The 19,481-nt window shown below is 48.6% G+C and overlaps 1 protein-coding gene across 5 annotated transcripts in view; it reads right to left on the minus strand.

Moving 5' to 3' along the window:
* Nucleotides 1–19,481, minus strand: part of LOC140387886 (protein NLRC3-like) — a 98,775-nt gene that overhangs the window by 24,455 nt on the left and 54,839 nt on the right. For all 5 annotated transcript variants that reach the window (XM_072471172.1, XM_072471170.1, XM_072471173.1 and 2 more), the window contains one exon: nt 11,978–12,230. In XM_072471172.1, the coding sequence (XP_072327273.1) occupies nt 11,978–12,230 (253 nt within the window). The remainder of the gene's footprint in view (nt 1–11,977; nt 12,231–19,481) is intronic.

Raw genomic sequence — 19,481 nt, forward strand, 5'->3', positions numbered from 1 at the left:
CGTCCTGCTATTGGAAGGAACATTTAATTAAGCTCCGTTTGCTTTCTTACAACATAATCCCTACAGTGCAGGAGACAATTTTTTGAAGAAAACAGTATTCCCTTGGTGCCTTGGGTACTTACAAAGAAAGGAATATTGTAGACAGCCGTTATAATTGAAATCAGGTGAAATAGGAATACACAGTGCTCCAAGCTCAATGTCCACCCCCCCCCCCCCCCCAACTTTACTACTTTTCTGATAGCTGTGTCTTCATTACCAAAGCCCCAATTCCCTCCCTAAACCTCTGCTTTTCCACTGCTCCTTAAAAATCAACCTCCTCTCTTGATGTGGAGATGCCGGCATTGGATTGGGGTGAGGACAGTAAGAAGTCTGGCAACACCAGGTTAAAGTCCAACAGGTTTGTTTCGAATCACTAGCCTTTGGAGCACAGCTCCTTCATTCACCTGAGGAAGGAGGAGTGATTCGAAACAAACCGGTTGGACTTTAACCTGGTGTTGTAAGACTTCTTACTGTACAAAACCTTTTACCCGTACCAGCCTCCGGCTTTTCACAGTAACTTCATTTGAAGCCTACTTGTGACAATAAGTGATTTTCATTTCATTTTGACCATCCAATATAATATTTCCTTTTCCTTAATGTCCATTTTGTCTCCTTACTCTTCTGTGAAATTACTTGAGTTTTTTGCTTATTTAAATGCGGTCTATTAATGCAAGTTATTGCCATTGGTGGAGAGGTTGAGAGATGCAGAGTGAGAGGAGATTAGAATGAGAAAGTATATGATGGTATTTATAAACAAAAAATTGGAAATCAGTGCTTTGGGGAAGGGGTGTGTGTTACAACCCATGTTTGTTTTACTACTGGACAGGAAGGTCCCAGAATGGAACGCCGGCTCAGAAGACTAACATTTAGTTTTTTTAGAAACATGTTGGAACAGAGTCACAGACTGCCAGTTACTTTTTAAAAACAAGAAAATACATTTGGTAAATATGAAAAGCATGATTACAGTCCAATATACTTCACTCACCTTTATCTTCACAAATGTCAACAGATATCAAGGATAACACCCCACTGTAAAACCAGTGACCCCGAGTTCTAGATTCCCCAACAAGAGGAAACATCCAATCCAAACCCACCGTATCAAAACCCCATGGCGACCTCTCATAACAGCAACTAACTACTTGGTGGTTAGCAAGGTATTGATGTGGATTTAAAGTGCTCCTTAAAGGGATAATTTCTTGTCCATTTGCTGCTGCAGTTGTGAAAACTATTACAGGGGGAAAAGATGCTACTGGATCTCAGGGGACAGATGCTGCTGGAGCCCGGGGGACAGATGCTGCTGGTGTCCGGGGGGAAGATGCTGCTGGAGCCCGGGGGAAAGATGATGCTGGAGCCCGGGGGACAGATGCTGCTGGAGCCCGGGGGACAGATGCTGCTGGAGCCTGGGGGACAGATGCTGCTGGAGCCCGGGGGAAAGATGCTGCTGGAGCCCGGGGGAAAGATGCTGCTGGAGCCCGGGGGAAAGATGCTGCTGGAGCCCAGGGGACAGGTGCTGCTGGAGCCCGGGGGGAAGATGCTGCTGGAGCCTGGGGGGAGGGGGGAAATGTTGCTGCTTGGAGCACTGGATAAACATGCTGCTGGAGCCCAGGGGGGAACGTTGCTGCTTGGAGCCCAGGGGGGGTGGGGAAACGTTGCTGCTTGGAGCCCAGGGGGGGTGGGGAAACGTTGCTGCTTGGAGCACTGGATAAACATGCTCTTGGAGCCCAGGGGGGAAATGTTGCTGGATAAACATGCTGCTGGAATCCAGGGGAAAGATGCTGCTGGAGCCCGGGGTACAGATGCTGCTGGAGCCCGGGGGGAACGTTGCTGCTTGGAGCACTGGATAAACATGCTGTTGGAGCCCAGGGGAAATATGCTGCTGGAGTCCAGGGGGGAAGGTGATGCTGGAGCCCAGGGGGGAAAGTTGCTGCTGGAGCCCAGGGGGGAAAGGTGCCAACAAGATAGTCGCCCCGCCCGAACATGGAGCCAAGTGACTAATGAAGACTTGCCCTCGTCACTCCAGGATCCACTTAGCTTCGTCTCCCGGGGCGGTGTTGGTTTCTTGCAGGAAGCACACCTGGTGCTTTCCATCCCAGAGGACAGAGGAGCACTGGAATCGGTGATGCGTGTCCCTGCTGCCGTGGATGTTGAGGCTGGCTATGGTTACCTCCATGTCAGTTGTGTGTATCCGTCACCAATCACACACAACGCAGTGCTCAGAGGGACGCCTGCGAGGAAGAGGACAACTTGGCACTGCTCCTCCAGGTCTTGGTCGAACTCCCGTGCTGGAATCTCGGAGCAGCGCCAGGTCGAGTCAGCTGTCCAGGGCCAGCCAATTGCAGTCTCGGTGACCGTGATGCTGTTTCAAAAAGGTCCGGAGTTCCCCCGAGGGGATGAGGGAAGACTCTGTATCGCTGCAGAGTGTCAACATTCTCCTCATCGCCCGCTACCGAGCAGCTGTCCTCCTCCGGGCGGCACAGGCCCACCGTCTAGCTCTTGGCCCGAGTCGATCGCACCCCCAGGGTCAACAGCGGGTGGGTTCCCCACTGGCATCTCCCGGGGTTCAGGGTCCGTGGGCGGCAGCGGCTCCGACCCCACCCCCGACGCACGTCCACCGGAGAGATTGGGGAACAGCCCCGGAAACAGCTGCAGGATGGTAGCCGGGCACTCTGGCGCCGAGAGTTGGGATGGAGGAGGGGGGCTCCCTCACCACCACCTACCCACAACCCGAAAATAAACGAGTGCTGCTGCCCCCGAGAGTCGAAAAAAAGGTATACGGGGTGCAAAACCGCACAGGGCGGAATGAGCTCTCGGGGGTCGTGCCTCCGCACGGACCCTCCTGCTGGGGGGGGGCAACGGCGACTCAGGCGTCTTGGCGGCCTTTTTGATTTTCTTCCTCGTGGTTCTGGGTGTGATGTCGAGGGGATGTACTTGGGCGACACCCGTCCCTCACCTGGGATGGGGATAATGAGATCTACCTCCCCTCCCGGAAATGCGGCGCTTACCGGGGAGGGAGGGAGGGGGGGGGGGGGTGTCACCCGTCTGCGGGGCCTCACCCCGTCCGCATCGCCCAGCCCCTGGGGTCGTGGCAGGGCCATAGCACCGCCGGCTTGGGGCCTGACACAGAGTCCCCGCTGCCCTCTGGAGACCATGAGGTGTTATCGCTGGGCCCAGGATATTTCGATGTGGCAGTGAAGTGAGATGGGGTAGTGTGGTGATACACCACTGTACCTCCCTAGCATTGTACATAGTTATATAATCGTGTGTAACGTGGCCCTGTAATCCTGTGTATGGTACTGTGCATTGTACTGTAGCTCTGTAGAGGTTCGGTCACCTGTATGTAACCTGACCTGGCCACGGAGAGCTCCGCCTTGGCCACTCCCCCGGGAGTTAAGTATAAGACCCAGCTTCTGAGACCGGACCCATTTTGTCTGGGGTCGTCTGTGTCGGGTAAGCTTCCTATGTAGTGTATTAAAGCCTTGGTTAAAGTCTCACATGTCTTTGTGGTTCTTGACGCTTAGTGCATCAGGTAGCGGCCACCAAGCTGGACTGGATGGGCACAGGGTCCTTGTCCCCGACCGCCGTGACATCTTTTTGCCTTTTTGGGCAGTCAGTGGTCGTGAGGAGGCTCCGTCTCCCCCTACCCAGCAGCCGCGGTGTTGTCATGGGCCGGCTGCTGGGGTGGGGGAGGAGGGGGTGGTAGTGCCAGCCGCGGCCGCCTTGGTGGTGGTAGTAGTGGCGGCTGTAAGGGCGGGGCAGTTGAAACTAATGTGCTCCACCCCTCTGCATGCAGTCCGCGGACCAGAAGATTTTGAAGGTCTCCCTCTGGTGGAAGACACCGCTCCGTGACCTCCTCCCGGGCCAGGCGGACAAAGACCTGGCGCCGGAAGGAGTAAATACGGCGGAGGGAGGATCCCTCAGGCCGAGCGTGAGCTGCGGCACCCCGGACCTAACCTCCTCCAGTAGGTGGAGATGGGGGAAGAAGAAGCTCGGTGGGATGTAGGGCGGGACGTTGGAAGGAATAACATGCTCGGCGGTGGCCTCCAGCGGGTCCACCGCATGTGCGTCCGCCCATTGCACGAGTGGCCTCAAGCGGGTCCACCGCCCCGACAACCCCGGCCATTGCACGTGTGCACACCTCAATGGTCATGGTGGGGTGAGCATAGCATTTTACCGCCAATCGCCTCGTCAATAGGCGGAAGGGTGACGGGGCCGCGGAGAATTTGGAGGCTGCAACCCCTGCATTGGTGGTTTTCGACTGTCCCGCCCCCGGCAGGGTGTAGAACACCTTTGGGGTATTAGCCACGCCCACCCCAGAACCGTCTCGGCCGTGTAACAGTGTGCAAGGGGGGGGGGGAGGGTACCACAAGGGAAGCCCTGGAGTGGCTGGCCCCCTGTGCTGTCGACAAGGGTTAAGGTGGATAGCTCTCTACGCTGCTGAGGCCACCTCCCTGGACTTTTGTTGGACACAGGTTGGAAGTTTTTTTTCTGTTACACCATGCCTCTTTATGAACATTTGGGTGTCTTTGATGCTGCGCTGGAAAGTTGGAACCAGTATGCACAACGGTTGCGGTACTACTTCCGGGCGAATAACATCACCAAAAACGAGCGCCAGGTGGTCATTTTGCTCACCGCCTGCGGCCCGCATATGATTGGGGTGATTAGGAGCCTTACATAACCAGCTGCGCCTGACAGCAAAACATTTGATGAACTTGTGACCTTGGTGGGGCAACATTTTAACCCAACCCCATCCACGATAGTCCAACGTTACCGGTTTAATACCGCTGAGAGGACCCCAAGAGAATCCCTTGTAGAGTTTCTATCCAGGCTACGCAGGATTGTGGGGTACTGTGACTATGGTGAGACTTTGTCAGAAATGTTACGTGATCATTTGGTTTGTGATATTAACAACGCGGCCTCCCAGAGGAAGTTGTTAGCCGAGCCGTCATTGACTTTTCAACAGGCCATCCAGATAGTGTTGTCCCGAGTGAGCGCAGAACGGGGAGTGCAGGAGCTACAGGGAATGGAGGTGCATGCCTTGGGGTGCAACCCCTTCTGTCCAAAAGGGTCTCCCCGCACCCCTGCTGTACCTTGGGCGGGGTGGCGTCCGAATCGGCGCCAGTGGCCGCTGGACGTTCCTCCCCAAACGGAGCCTTCTCCAGAACCGATAGACGAGGAACCGTGTCAGTGTTGGACTTGTGGGCGCTGACCCCGTCGGGGATGCCGGTGCTGGGGGCACCAGGGGGGCTGTCGTTCTGATCGAAACTGGGCCAGCCCAGGGGCTGTACCTTCCATTTGGATGAACCTGCGGGGACTACACCCGAGGATGTGGAGACGGAGGACTGCCGCCTGCAGCTGCATTGTGTGGCAGCTCCCAGAGTGTCCCCCATTAAGGTGACGGTACGGGTCAACGGTCACCCACTTGAGATGGGAGTTGGATGCTGGCGCATCGGTCTCCGTGATTGCCCAGAGGACATTCGACCACATCAAGCAGGGTATACAGACCCTTACATTGACTGATACACAGGCCAGGTTGGCCACCTATACGGGGGAACCATTGGACATTGCGAGAACTACGATGATCCCTGTTGCTTATGGACGCCAGGAGGAGCGTTTCCCGCTTATCTTGATGTGCAGCCACAGGCCAGCCTGTTGGGTTGGGACTGGTTGCGCCATTTGCGGCTGCAGTGGCAGCACATTTTTCAAACAGGTTCTGGAGGGTTAACAGAGGTACTAGGACGGTACCCAGTCCAGTTTGGGAGAAGATAAAAGGGTCTGTAGCCCGTATCCAGGTTGCACCGGGAGCCACACCGCGCTATTTCCGGGCACGCCTGGTGCCTTACGCCTTGCTCGAGAAGGTAGAAGCGGAGCTCACTCGTTTGGAGACCTTGGGTATTATCACCGACTGGGCAGTGACAGTTTTACTGGTCAGGAAGCCAGATGCCACGGTTCGCTTGTGCGGCGACTATAAACTTACAGTGAATATGGCTTCCTGCTCGACCGATATCCAATAGAAGATCTCTATGCGAAGCTTGCAGGCCGACTCTCGTTCATGAAATTGGATATGAGTCATGCCCATCTACAGTTGGAGCTGGGCCCTGCCTCCTGGCCATATGTAACTATTAATACACACAAGGGCCTGTATGAGTATACACGGTTGTCCTGCTTGCGCTATCTTTCAATGAGTCATGGAGGGCATCTTGAGAGGTTTATCGCATGTCGCTGTCTACTTAGACGAGGTTTTGATTACGAGAACTTCGGAGCAGGAACATTTGGAAAATTTGGAGGCTGACCTTAGACGCTTCTCAGAGGCTGGAGTCCGTTTCTGTCGAACAAAGTGTGTTTTTCAGGCAAAGGAAGTGGTCTACCTGGGTTATCGGGTGGACTGCGAAGGTTTGCACCCCATTGCAGAGAAGTTACGCGCAATTCAACAGGCCCCCCCGCCCCAACTGACGCTTTGCATCTTCGTTCTTTTCTCAGCCTCAAACTATTACTGGAAGTTCCTCCCCAATCTGGCAACTACGCTGGCCCCGTTGCACCTTCTGGTGAAGAAGAATCACACCTGGGTTTGGGGTCATCAGCCGTTAAGAAACTGCTTTCCGGTGGGTGAAACAATTGCCGTCTGGATTATTAACCCACTATGATTCTGGAAAGCCATTGCTCATCACGTGTGATGCATCCCCATATGGTATCGGGGCCGTCCTGTCCCACAAGATGGAGAACAAAGCCGAGCGGCTGATAGCTTTTGCCTTCTGCACATTGACTGCAGCGGAAAAGAAGTATGCGCCGATCGAGAAGCAGGGCCTGGCGGTGGTCTTTGCGGTGAAACGCTTCCACCAGTATGTTTATGGCCGCCACTTCACTATCGTGGCTGATCATAAGCCTCTGCTTGGACGTTTACAAGAGGATAAGCCAATTCCTCACATCGCATTGCAGATCAGTGAGTGGACCCAGACGGACCCAGTCCTGTCAAAGGTTCGGCACATAGTCCTGTATGGAAGACAACAAAGACAGATCCCAGGCGAGTTGTGGGCATTTTCCGCCAAGCTGTCAGAATTTAGCGTGGAAGACTGTATCCTTTTGTGGGAGACGCGTGTGGTCGTCCCGGAAAAAGGACAGGAGCTGATACTAAAGGACTTGCGCAATGGACATCCGGGTATGACCAAAATTAAAATGTTGGCCCGGAGTTATGCCTGGTGGCCAAGCATCGACGCTGATATTGAGAAGGTGGCCTAAAACGGATCCATTTGCCAGGAGCATCAGAAGCTTCCGCCGGCCGCGCCCTTACATCACTGGGAATGTCCAGGGCGGCCTTGGGTGCGCTTGCATGCGGATTTCGCCAGCCCTTTTCAAGGATCCATGTTCCTTTTATTAATCGCTGTCCAATCTAAATGGCTAGAGGTGGATAAGATGGTGGGCACAAAGTCCTGCGCAACGATCAAGAAGATACGTTTGTATTTTAGCACGCATGGCCTCCCCGAGGTGCTCGTCACGGACAATGGCACTCCTTTTACAAGTGAGGAGTTTGCGAGATTCATGATGAATGGCATACGCCATATCTGCACCGCTCCGTACCACCCAGCTTCCAATGGGTTGGCGGAGCGCGCAGTGCACACGTTCAAATGGTCTTTCGGGTCTATGGACAGTAGACTGGCTCGCTTTTTTGTTTTTGTATAAGACCACTCCACATGCGGTGAATGGGATAACTCCCACAGATCTCCTAATGGGCTGGAGACTTCGCACCCGCCTTAGCATGGTTTTCCTGGACATTGGCGCAAAAGTACACCGCAGGGGCATGGCCTTTCTCGGCATCGGGTGATTTGGCAGTTTGCGCCTGGTGACCCGGTGTTCATTCAAAATTTTGCTGGTGGTGCCCAGTGGGCCTGGCATTATCTTTCGATGAACGGGCCCGATCTCGGACCAGGTGCAAGCCCAAGTTGTCTCCAGCATAAGCACGTAGACCACGTTTGGTCCAGAAGGCCGCTTCTTCCAAAGATTCCCTGCCCCCGGAGCTTACTTCCACAGCCGCAGAGACCAGACACAGTGGATATTTATCCTCACGATCTTCCTCTGGCGCTGCACTCAAAGCTTGCGCGGGTTGTTGCAGATCCGCGTGGAGTTATGGACGCCGAGATGACAGAGGTTTTTGACTCTGACTCCGCGATGGAGACACAGGACAGCTCCGAGGGGGAGTCCTTGAATCCATGGCCCGTGGATGTAGAACCGTTACACCGTTCATTGCGGAAGTGTCGTTCGCCTTCTCGTTATGTGCTGCCCAATCCAGCGACTCGTGCAAATGGTGTCCGGCCTGCGGCAAAACGAGTCCGACGCCCTCCTTCGCCAAGGTCTTCAGTGGATTCCTCAGACTTGGGGGGGGGGGGGGGGGGGGGGGGGATGTTATAAACTGCCTGATTATTATTGGCTAGGGACTACTGGCAATATATTTTAGTTTATTGACAACTCAATAATACAGCAACATGCAGAATAGCAGTCAAAGAAAAGAACAGAAACATGTCAAAAGCAGTTACAAGATACAAAGACCACCAGCACACCCACACAACCACCCCCTGTCCCCAATGGCAGCTCCACATCAGCGGAAAGGTGCCCAACGAGCAGCACAGAACACTGTTAAAGGACACACCGATGTAGTGCACAGTGTGAGAGAGAGAGAGCGGGAAAATCCTTCCTCTCCCATGAAGGGGGTCACAGTTCAATCCAAAACAACAGTTCCTTTAAATAGGCCACCAGCTGCAAAGCCAGCATATGCAACCCCCCCCGCCCCCCCCCCCCCCCCCCCCCCCGGTGGCCCCACATCGGTGGAAAGGCACCCAAATGAGCAGCACAGACACTGGAAAAGGAGACACCAAAGCCCTGCCCCAACGTCAGCCCAACATCAGTGGAAAGGCACCCAAACGAGTAGCGCAGACCACCGGAAAAGGACACACTGATACAGGACATGGAAAAGAGAGAGGGATCTCCCTTTACAAAACCAAATACAGAGCAACCACAAGAAACTCAACAATCAGTTAAATACAAGGCCAAGCTACCAGGCCCCAAGCCAGCGCACGCTCCCCTCCCCCACCCTCCTCCGGCTCCAGCAACAGCCTCACATCGGTGAAGAGGCGCCCGCAAGCAGCTCAGTTCACCGGAAAAGGACGGGCAGCGCGCGGTTGAGGAGAGAGAGAGAGAGAGAAAACACCCCTCCCCCTCACTAACACCAGGACAGGCCCCTCAACCCCCAGTGCACAGAAGCAGGAGGGTCGCAACTGGCAAGCACCCAGCGCTAAGCCCAGAATAATACACAACAAAAAATAGCAATACACCCCCCAACAATAAAACACAACCAATATCAGTACAAACAGTACACAGTCAATTGGGCCACCGCCCTACTGCACTCACAGTCCTGGCGTCCGTTCTCAGACTGGAAAAACGAGTCCATTCCACTCCTCTTTCAGCCTGGCAGCTGGCCAACCAAAATCCGCTCCTTGCTCCACTCCAAGCCAACAAGGGTGAAGAAGGCAAATGGTATGTTGGCCTTCATAGTGAGAGGATTCGAGTACAGGAGCAGGGATGTTTTGCTGCAGGGCCTTGGTGAGGCCACACCTTGAATATTGTGTGCAGTTTTGGTCTCCTTATCTGAGTAAGGATGTTCTTGCTCTAAAGGGAGTGCAGTGAATGTTTACCAGACTGACTCCTGGGATGGCAGGACTGATGTATGAGGAGAGATTGAATCGGTTAGGATTACATTCGCTGGAGTTCAGGAGAGGGGATCTCATAGAAACCTATAAAATTCTAACGGGACTAGACAGGGTAGATGCAGAAAGGATGTTCCCAATGGTGCGCGTGTCCAGTATCAGGGGTCACAGTCTGAGGATATGGGGTAGATCATTTAGGACAGAGATGAGGAGATGTCTTCACCCAGAGTGTGAGCCTGTGGAATTTGTTACCACAGAAAGTTGTTGAGGCCAAAATATTGCATGTTTTTAAGAAGCAATTAGATATAGCACTTGGGAGGGGCAGCACGGTGGCGCAGTGGTTAGCACTGCTGTCTTGTGGCGCAGAGGTCCCAGGTTTGATCCCGGCTCTGGGTCACTGAAGGAATCTTAGTTGAAGGATCTTATCGAGCCGAACTATGACAAGTTGAAAGAATCTGTAATATTTTTGGACTGCGCCAAGTTGTTAGATTCCTACTACTTTTTGACTGTGTAAAGTTGAAGGAATTTATATTATTTCTACTATTCGGTTACCAGTAGCACTTTGCGATTACTGGGACTCAGCAGAAATTTAAGTTAAAACTTCTCGGTTGCCCAAAATAATTGTTTTATTTGTCTTCTATTGATTACAATTTGAAAGTCATTTAAAAGGCAATTCGTAGACAATTTGAAGCTTTCAGAGAATCAAAGAAATTATCTTTTTGCTTAGGCAGACAGCTCGAAAGTAACTTTTAAAAGGTCAAAGTCTGGAAATGAAACATGAAAAGAGAGAGAGAGCTAATCTTCAGCTAAACTCAAACTCAAAGTCAAAAACACTACATCACTACAAAAACAGACTGACAGACAGACAGACTAACAGACTTACTAAACAGACTAAAATGGCGGGGGGGAAACTTTTCAGTTATGCACTTTCATATCGGTCTTAAATCATCTAATTACACCCTAATATAATCCTAATTGGTTTGGTTTGACTCAAACACATTTGATTTGACCGCAAGCCGTCCATCTTCAATGTGCAACATTAGCTTTAAATGTTGCGTATCTGCATACTTGTCTATGTTACGGAATGAGATATTCTGCTTTATCTTTACCGGCAATAAATTGGTTTTAAGCTAGCTTGGCTAATGTAACAATGGAGACTTCATGTCGAGAAAGTTGGAATCAAATATATATTTGATTCAATGTTTTATAAACTGTCCATTAAAATGTTTCAGCGTGAGAAGTTCTGGAATGTGGTTCACCCTGTAATCACTAATGGCCTGAAAAGAGAACAATAGAGCTTTAGTTACTGGACTCTTGTCACCTCGTTGCCATGGAATTCAGCCCTCGTCCTTGACAGCAGCACAAGCAGTGCCAAATTGTCTTGCAACTGTGCTGTTTTAATCTATGATGTAATTATGCTGTTTCATGTATCTATTGAAGCTATATGTTTTGAGATGACCTGAGGTTATGGGTGCTGAAATTCTCATTTTTAAATGGGTATTTAAAACTGGGGCTTAATATTTATGCTTAAACAGCTATCTTTTACCTATACTAGTTGTATTAGAAATACCTGGCTTCTACAGTCACTGTGTGTGTAGTTTACACATTCTCCCCATGTTTGCGTGGGTTTCACCCCCACAACCCAAAGATGTGCAAGGTAGGTGGATTGGCCACGCTACATTGCCCCTTAATTGGAAAAAATGAATTGGGTACTCTAAATTAAAAAAAAAAAAGATATAGCACTTGGGTGAAGGGGATCAAGGGTTATGGGGGGGAAATGGGATTAGGCTTTTGAATTGGATGATCAGCCATGATGATAATGAATGGCAGAGCAGACTGGAAGGGCTAAATGGCCTCCTCCTGCTCCTATTTTCTATGTTTCTAATAACCTATCAACTGCCAATTGGTTAAACAAGGGAGTCAAATTAAATGTAGTGTTCAGATGGAGTTACTTGAGAGGATGGTTGATAACTGGACCAGATATGTGGAAAGCTTGCACTTTAAAGAAGAAGTTCTGTCTCTGCCCATCAGTCTTTTGTTCACTGACAGTACTGACATTGAGCCAATTGCCAGGAGGTTGCTAGTCCACAGTACTCTTCCTGAGACCCTGGCCCGTTTCTCAACATCACTGTCTAATAGGGAAGCTGCTGCAAAGGGAATGAATACAAAAATGTGGACCTGCTTCAAGCAGACATGGTTTGTTCCTGACACAGAAGTTTGTTAATATTTTCTTTTATGTTTCCCACCCTAGTCTTTGTTCTTTGGTCCGTTATGTCGCTCTCGTCTCCAAGATCTTTCAGTATGGACTCCATGATTTTCCGAAGCCATTCTCGGTTGTACTCGTGACTTTGAGAGAGTAACTGAATAGCCTGTGTCTCAACCCGGAGTAACAAATCTTCCTCTTCTACGATTTTAGTGACAATCTTCAGACCATTCAGCAGCTTTTTCGCTTCTTGAATATTTCTCCATCCTTGATCACCAAATTTATTTGCACATAAACTGAAAATGGAAAGGCAATGATATTTCGTGAAATTTCAATCATACATAAATCTTCAGGACAATACAAGAATCAAAAAATCCGTTCACCTGGTCATCCTGAAAGAATTATCCCACACAGAAGTGTTCATTCAGCTCATTGTGCCTGTGCCGGCTATTTAAAAGAGCCACCAATTAATCCACTTCAGATTCTTCCAATAGCCCCACAGAAGTTTCCCTTTCAAATATTATTCAATTTCTTTTTGAAATTTGAATTAAATTTGCTTCCATCCTTCACAGAATCATAGAATGTACAGTGCAGAAAGAGGCCATTCGGCCCATCGAGTCTGCACCAGTCCTTGGAAAGAGCTAACCTAAGCCCACCCCTCCACCCTACCTCGGTGACCCAGTAACCCCACCTAACCTTTTTGGACACCAAGGGCAATTTAACATGGCCAATCCACCTAACCTGCACATATTTGGACTGTGAGAGGAAACTGGAGCATCCGGAGGACACCCACGTAGACATGAGGAGAACGTGCAGATAGTGACCCAGGCTGGGAATTGAACTTGGGACCCTGGAGCTGTGAAGCAACTGTGCTAACCACTGTGCTAACGTGCCGCCTTCAGGCAATGAATACCACAGTAACTCACAACGTTAAATAAATTCTCATCTTCTCCCTGGTCCTTTTGATAATTATTTTACATTTGTGAAGGACGGGAGTTTCACTTGGCGGGGGGAGGGGGGGGGGGAGGCAGCTGCAGTGCTGGAGAACTTCATCCCAGTTAAAATAACAGAAAGGCATGGCACCTTTTACACCTCCCTCATGCCTCCCACCCCACCCAACATCTTTAGCGCTTTATGCCCCTATGCAAAGGTATGAAATTTCAACACCCCCGATGGCCCCTCCATGCCCATTTTCCTACTATACAGTGCATAGATTTGGTGAACCCTATAGTGATAGCAGGATGTGTAAAAAAAGCTTTAAAAAGTAATTAATTGATTACTTACCACTTGCCTGAAAAAAAACTTTTTGCTACAATCCTATAAAAGTGTCAATCACACTGACCCTGCAAGCACTTGAAACTTCTTTATCTTGTGTAAATGAACATTGTGAAATTGACAGCTGTTACGGCACCCTGGGCTAGTGCGTGGTCATTTCCAGACCCACTTGACACAGAGACACAAGACAATTGAAATTAACTATTCATTCCTAGAAAATACCCAAGTCTTTGGCTGCCCAATACTTCAATCACCAGGTTTGTAAATTTAAACACAGTTAATTTTTATTAATAACAATAACTATAATTAAATAGGCAGCAATTACAATTGGTTACCTCTTGTCTAATTCCAAACCTCCTCTTTAACTCACCCCACCCCCTATACACACACACATACAAGACAGACAAACACAGAGGGGTGTATAGGAAATTAATACAAAAAGGAGAAAGGATAAAAGTTTGATTCAGATGGACGGCTTCCAGTACATTTTTTAGCCTGGTTTTTCAGTTGGGAGATTTTTATTTTCAGTCTGTAATGGTTTTCACTGTGGATTCATCACAATATCAAGTTTTCTCTGCAGATCGAGAGAATCAGGCAAGAAACCTTTTTGGAGAAAGCGAGAGAGAGAGAGAGCAACTCACAGCTTCTTCTCTCAGCGCCCAGGATAGTTTTGATTCCTTCCTGGGTCCTCTGAAAACCTCCCACATGACTGAAGCCAATCACAGTCTGTTGCCGGGCAGAATACAGACTTTGACCAATTCAGTGGCCACCAGTCAACCAATCAAACCGAATCCCTCTGATCTCTCAGGTGCCAAAAAGTCTTGAGTTCTTTTAAAAATTAATTTGGAGTACCCAATTCTTTTTTTCCAAGTAAGGGGCAATTTAGCATGACCAACCCACCTAACCTGCACAATTTTGGGTTGTGGGGGTGAGACCCACACAGACAAGGAGAGAGAGAATGTGCAAACTGTACACGGAGAGTGACCTGGGGCCAGCATTGCGCCTGGGTCCTCGGCGGTGAGAGGCAGCAGTGCTAACCACTGTGCCACCGTGCTGCCCCGAGTGCGAGTTCTTCTTGTTAAAAATCTAAATCTTCATAGCACAGTGTACTATTTTGCAGCTTTTGAATTCCTCACTTCCTCTGCTCGACTTAAAGGTATACATAGAAAATAATGTAGAAAATAGCAGGTGGAGGCCATTTGGCCCTTCGAGCCTGCTTCGCCATTCATTATGATAATTGCTGATCATCAAATTCGATACCCTGATCCAGCCTCCCCCCCCCTCCGTAGCCCTTTAGCCCCAAGAACTATATCTACCTCCTTCCTGAAATCACACAACGTTTGGCCTCAACCAATTTTTGTGGTCGTGAATTCCACAGATTCACCAATCTCTGGGTGAAGACATTTCTCCTCACCAAAGTCCTTAAAGGTTTACTCCTTACCCTTAAACTATGACCCCCAGGTCTGGACTCCCCCCACCCCCCCCCCCCCCCCCCCCCACCCCCACATTGGGAACATTCATTCTGAATCTACCCTGTCTAATCCTGTTAGAATTCTATAAGTTTCCATGAGTTGGGGCAGCACGGTAGCATTGTGGATAGCACAATTGTTTCACAGCTCCAGGGTCCCCAGGTTCGATTCCGGCTTGGGTCACTGTCTATGCGGAGTCTGCACATCCTCCCTGTGTGTGCGTGGGTTTCCTCCGGGTGCCGGTCCGGTTTCCTCCCACAGTCCAAAGATGTGCAGGTTAGGTGGATTGGCCATGCTAAATTGCCCTTGGTGTCCAAAAAGGTTGGGTTGGGTGGGGTTACGGGGATAGGGTGGAGGTGTTGACCTTGGGTAGGGTGCTCTTTCCAAGAGCCGGTGCAGACTCGATGGGCCGAATGGCCTCCTTCTGCACAGTAAATTCTATGATAATCCCCTCTCACTCTTCTAAACTCCAATGAATATAATCCTAACCGATTTAGTCTCTCCTCATATGACAGTCCCCGCTATCCCAGGAATCAGCCTGGTAAACCTTCGCTGGACTCCCTCCTTAGCAAGAGCACCAAAACTGCACACACCCGTCCTGGTGCGGCTTCTCCAATGCCCTATACAGTTGCAGTAAAACATCCCTATTCCTATATTCTTGCTATGAAGGCCAACATACCATTTGCCTTCTTTACTGCCTGCTTTGTATCTGCGTGCTTACTTCCAGTGAGTAATGCACAGGGACACCAAGGTCTCACTGAGTATCCACCTCTCAATTTACCCCATTCAAATAATAATCCACCTTCTTATTTTTGCTACCGAAGTGGATAACCTCACATTTATCCACATTATACTGCATCTGCCATGCATATGCCCATTCACATAGCCTGTACAAATACCTCCTCACATCTCACCTGCCCACCCAACTTTGTATCATTTGCAAGTTTGGAGATAATTGTTCCCTTGTCCAAATCATTCACATATAATGTGAACAGTTGGGGTCCTAGCACAGATCCCTGCGGTACCCCACTAGTCACTGCCTACCAATTGGGAAAAAAAACATTTATTTCAAGTTTTTGCTTCTTGTCTGCCAACAAGCTTTCTATCATCTCAAGACACTACCCGCAATCCCACCCTTTAACTTTACATAGTGATCTGCTTTGTGAGACCGTGTCGATAGCCTTCTGAAAATCTAAATCACATCCACCGGTTCTCCCTGACCATCCCTACTAGTTACATCTTCAAAAGAATTCTAGTAGATTTGTCAAGCATGAGTTCCAGTTCGTAAATCCATGCTGACTTTGTTTCATTATACCACTGCTTTCCAAATGCTGTGCTATGAAATCCTTGATAATGGACTCCAGCAATTTCCTTAGTACTGAGGTTAGGATCATTGGCCTACTTTCTCTCTACCTCTCTTTTTGAATAGTGGGGTTATATTAGCTACACTCCTAGGACCCATTCCAGAATCCCAAGAATTTTGGAAAATTACTATCAATGGATCAACTATTTCTAGGGGCACTTCCTTAAGTACTTTGGGATAAAGATTATCAGGCCCTGGAGATTTATCTGCCTTTAATCCCATTAATTTCACTCAAATCTCTACTAATAGTAACTTCCTTCAGCTCCAACTACAACTTGTGTTACTTAGAACTTCCAGCACATTATTCATGTCTTCTTGGGCGGCACAATGGCGCAGTGGTTAGCACTGCTGCCTCATGGTGCTGAGGTCCCAGGTTCCTGGTCCTGGGTCACTGTCCGTATGGAGTTTGCACATTCTCCCGTGTCTGCATTGGTCTCACCCCCACAACCCAAAAGATGTGCAGGGTAGGTTGATTGGCCATGCTAAGTTGCCCCTTAATTTGGAAAAAAGAATTGGATACTCTAAATTTATTTTTAAAAATTCATGTATTCTTTGTGAAGACAGAAGCACAAATATAGTTCCTCAGCCATTTTCTTTGTTCCCCGTTATGAATTCCCTCGTTTCTGACTGTTAAGGGGCCTACATTTGTTTTGAATCAATCTTTTTGTCTTCAAGTACCTACAGAAAACTTTAGTCAGTTTTTATGTTCCCCACTAGCTTACTTTCATATTGTATTTTACCCTTCTTAATCAATCCCATGGTCCACATTTGTTGAATTTTAATCTATTCCCAATCCGCAGGTCAATTGCTTTTTCTTGATAATTTGTATGCCTCTTCTTTGAATCTAATACTATCTCTAATTTCCATTGTAAGCCATGGTTTGGCCACAATTCCATTTCTACTCTAGCGCCAAATAGGAATAAACAACTTTTGGGGTTCACCTCTTCATTCCTTGAATGCCTGCCATTGCCTGTTCACTGTCCTTTCTTTCTCAGACCCTCATAACCAACTCATGTCCCATACCATCATTGCTACCTTTATTGAGGTTCAGGACCCTAATTTCAGAATCAACAACCTCATTATCCACCTTGATGAAGAATTCTATCATATTATGGTCACTCATCCCCAAGAGTTCTCTCACAACTAATTCTTTCTCAATGCACAACACCGAGTCCAAGATGGCCTGTTCCCTTATTGGTTCCTCAACTTATTGGTCCAGAAAACCATCCCATATACACTCCAGATATTCCTCCTCTATTGTACTGTGACTAATTTAGCTCGCCAATCTTTTTTTAAATAAATTTAGAGTATCCAATTTTTTTTTACAATTAAGAGGCAATTTAGTGTGACAAATCCACCTAACCTGCACATTTTTGGGTTGTGAGGGTGAGACCCACGCAGACACGGGGAGAATGTGCAAACTCCACACATACAGTAACCTGGGGCCGGGATCGAACCCGGGTCCTCAGCGCTGTAGGTAGCAGTGCTAACCACTGCACCACCGTGCCACCCTGACTCACCCAATCTATATGCAAATTAAACTCACTCACAATCACAGATGTTCCTTCATCACATGCATCTCTGATTTCCTGTCTGATGCTATTCCCAAAATTACCACTGCAGCTTGGTGGTCTGTGTACCACCCCTACGAATGTTTTTTGCCCCTTTGTGTTTCTGAGAATAGAATCATAGAACTGGCACCGTGGTTAGCACTGTTGCTTCACAGCTCCAGGGACCCAGGTTTGATTCCCGGCTTGGGTCACTGTCTGTGCAGAGTCTGCATGTTCTCTCTGTGTCTGCGTGGGTTTCCTCCGGGTGCTCCAGTTTCCTCCCACAAGTCCCGAAAGACGTGTTGTTAGGTGAATTGGACATTCTGAATTCTCATTCTGTGTACCCGAACAGGTGCCGTAGTGGCGACTAGGGGATTTTCACAGTAATTTCATTGCAGTGTTAATGTGAGCCTAAATGTGATACTAATAAAGATTATTATGAAAGAATCACTACACTGCAGGAGGCCATTTGGCCCCCTCAGGTCCGCACCGACCTTTGGAAAGAGCATCCAATCTAGGCGCACATCCCCACACTAGCCCCGTAATCCAGTAACCCCACTTAACCTTTTTGATACTATATTTTAATATAAATTTAAAGTACCCAATTCATTCTTTTTCCAATTAAGGGCAATTTAACATGGCCAATCCAGCTACCTGGCACATCTTGGAGTGTGCGGTTGAGACCCACGCAGACACAGGGAGAATGTGAAAACTCCACACGGACAGTGACCCGGGGCTGGGATCGAATCCGGTACTCACTGCTGTAAGGCAGCAGTGCTAACCACTGCGCCATCATGCAGCCCCAACCTTTTTGATACTACGGGGCAATTTAGCGAGGCCAATCCACCTACCCTGCACATCTTTGGCTTGTGGGGGCGAAACCCTTTGCAAACACGGGGAGAATTTGCAAACTCCATACGGACAGTGACCCAGTGCTCGGATCAAACTTGGGACCTGAGCGCCATGAGCATCAGTGCTAACCACTGTGCCACCGTGCTGCCCTGGTACATTGGTGTTTTGATACTCTAATGGATTTCTGGTCCCTCATTATGTATTCTTGACCAAGAACCCTGACATCCATAGAGCACTAAAACACATGAACTCCAGAGAAAACATTTGCTTAATTGACAGCTCTGGCTCTCTGATCAATTTCACAATGTTTATATACATAAGATGATAATGTTTCAAGTGCAGTTTCAGCTATTGAAAATTTAAAAGGTCTGGATGACGGCGTTTTTTAAAATGTTAAAAAAAAATTTAAACCACAAGACCAACCAAAGCCTGAAGTCACAAATTCTCAAACACACAAACATACATGTGGCTGTATATACACACGTAGATGTGTAAGTGTGATTATTGTAAGAAATTAATATTTGATATCATTTGCACTAATGTTATGAAAACCTGGATTAAGATGCGTATAGACAGCATGTCTGCTGAGCTATGATTAAGGGATCGTACAAGTGATTGTTATTTTTATTTATTTTTTAAATTTAGAGTACCCAGTTCTTTTTATTCCCCAATTCAGGGACAATTTAGCATGGCCAATCCACCTACCCTGCACATCTATGGGTTGTGGGGGTGAGACCCACACAGACACAGGGAGAATGTGCAAACTCCATATGGACAGTGACCCAGGGCCAGGATCGAACCCAGGTCCTCGGTGGCATGAGGCAGCAACGCTAATCACTGCGCCATCGTGCCGCCCCAGGAAGATCGTCATTGATTTTACAGGTCAAGTGTTTTGCTTATAGATCTTGAAACATTTACTTGTTTCCAGATAGCTGGGTAATAGAATATTGTTTACGTTTGAAGGACTCTTGGGATGTAGGTAATTTATGAGGGTACTGTGTTTAGTCCTGGCTAAATAAGTCAAGGACATCTTGTAAG

Source organism: Scyliorhinus torazame, chromosome 13 (genome assembly GCF_047496885.1).
Source record: "Scyliorhinus torazame isolate Kashiwa2021f chromosome 13, sScyTor2.1, whole genome shotgun sequence".
Taxonomy (NCBI): Eukaryota; Metazoa; Chordata; class Chondrichthyes; order Carcharhiniformes; family Scyliorhinidae; genus Scyliorhinus; species Scyliorhinus torazame.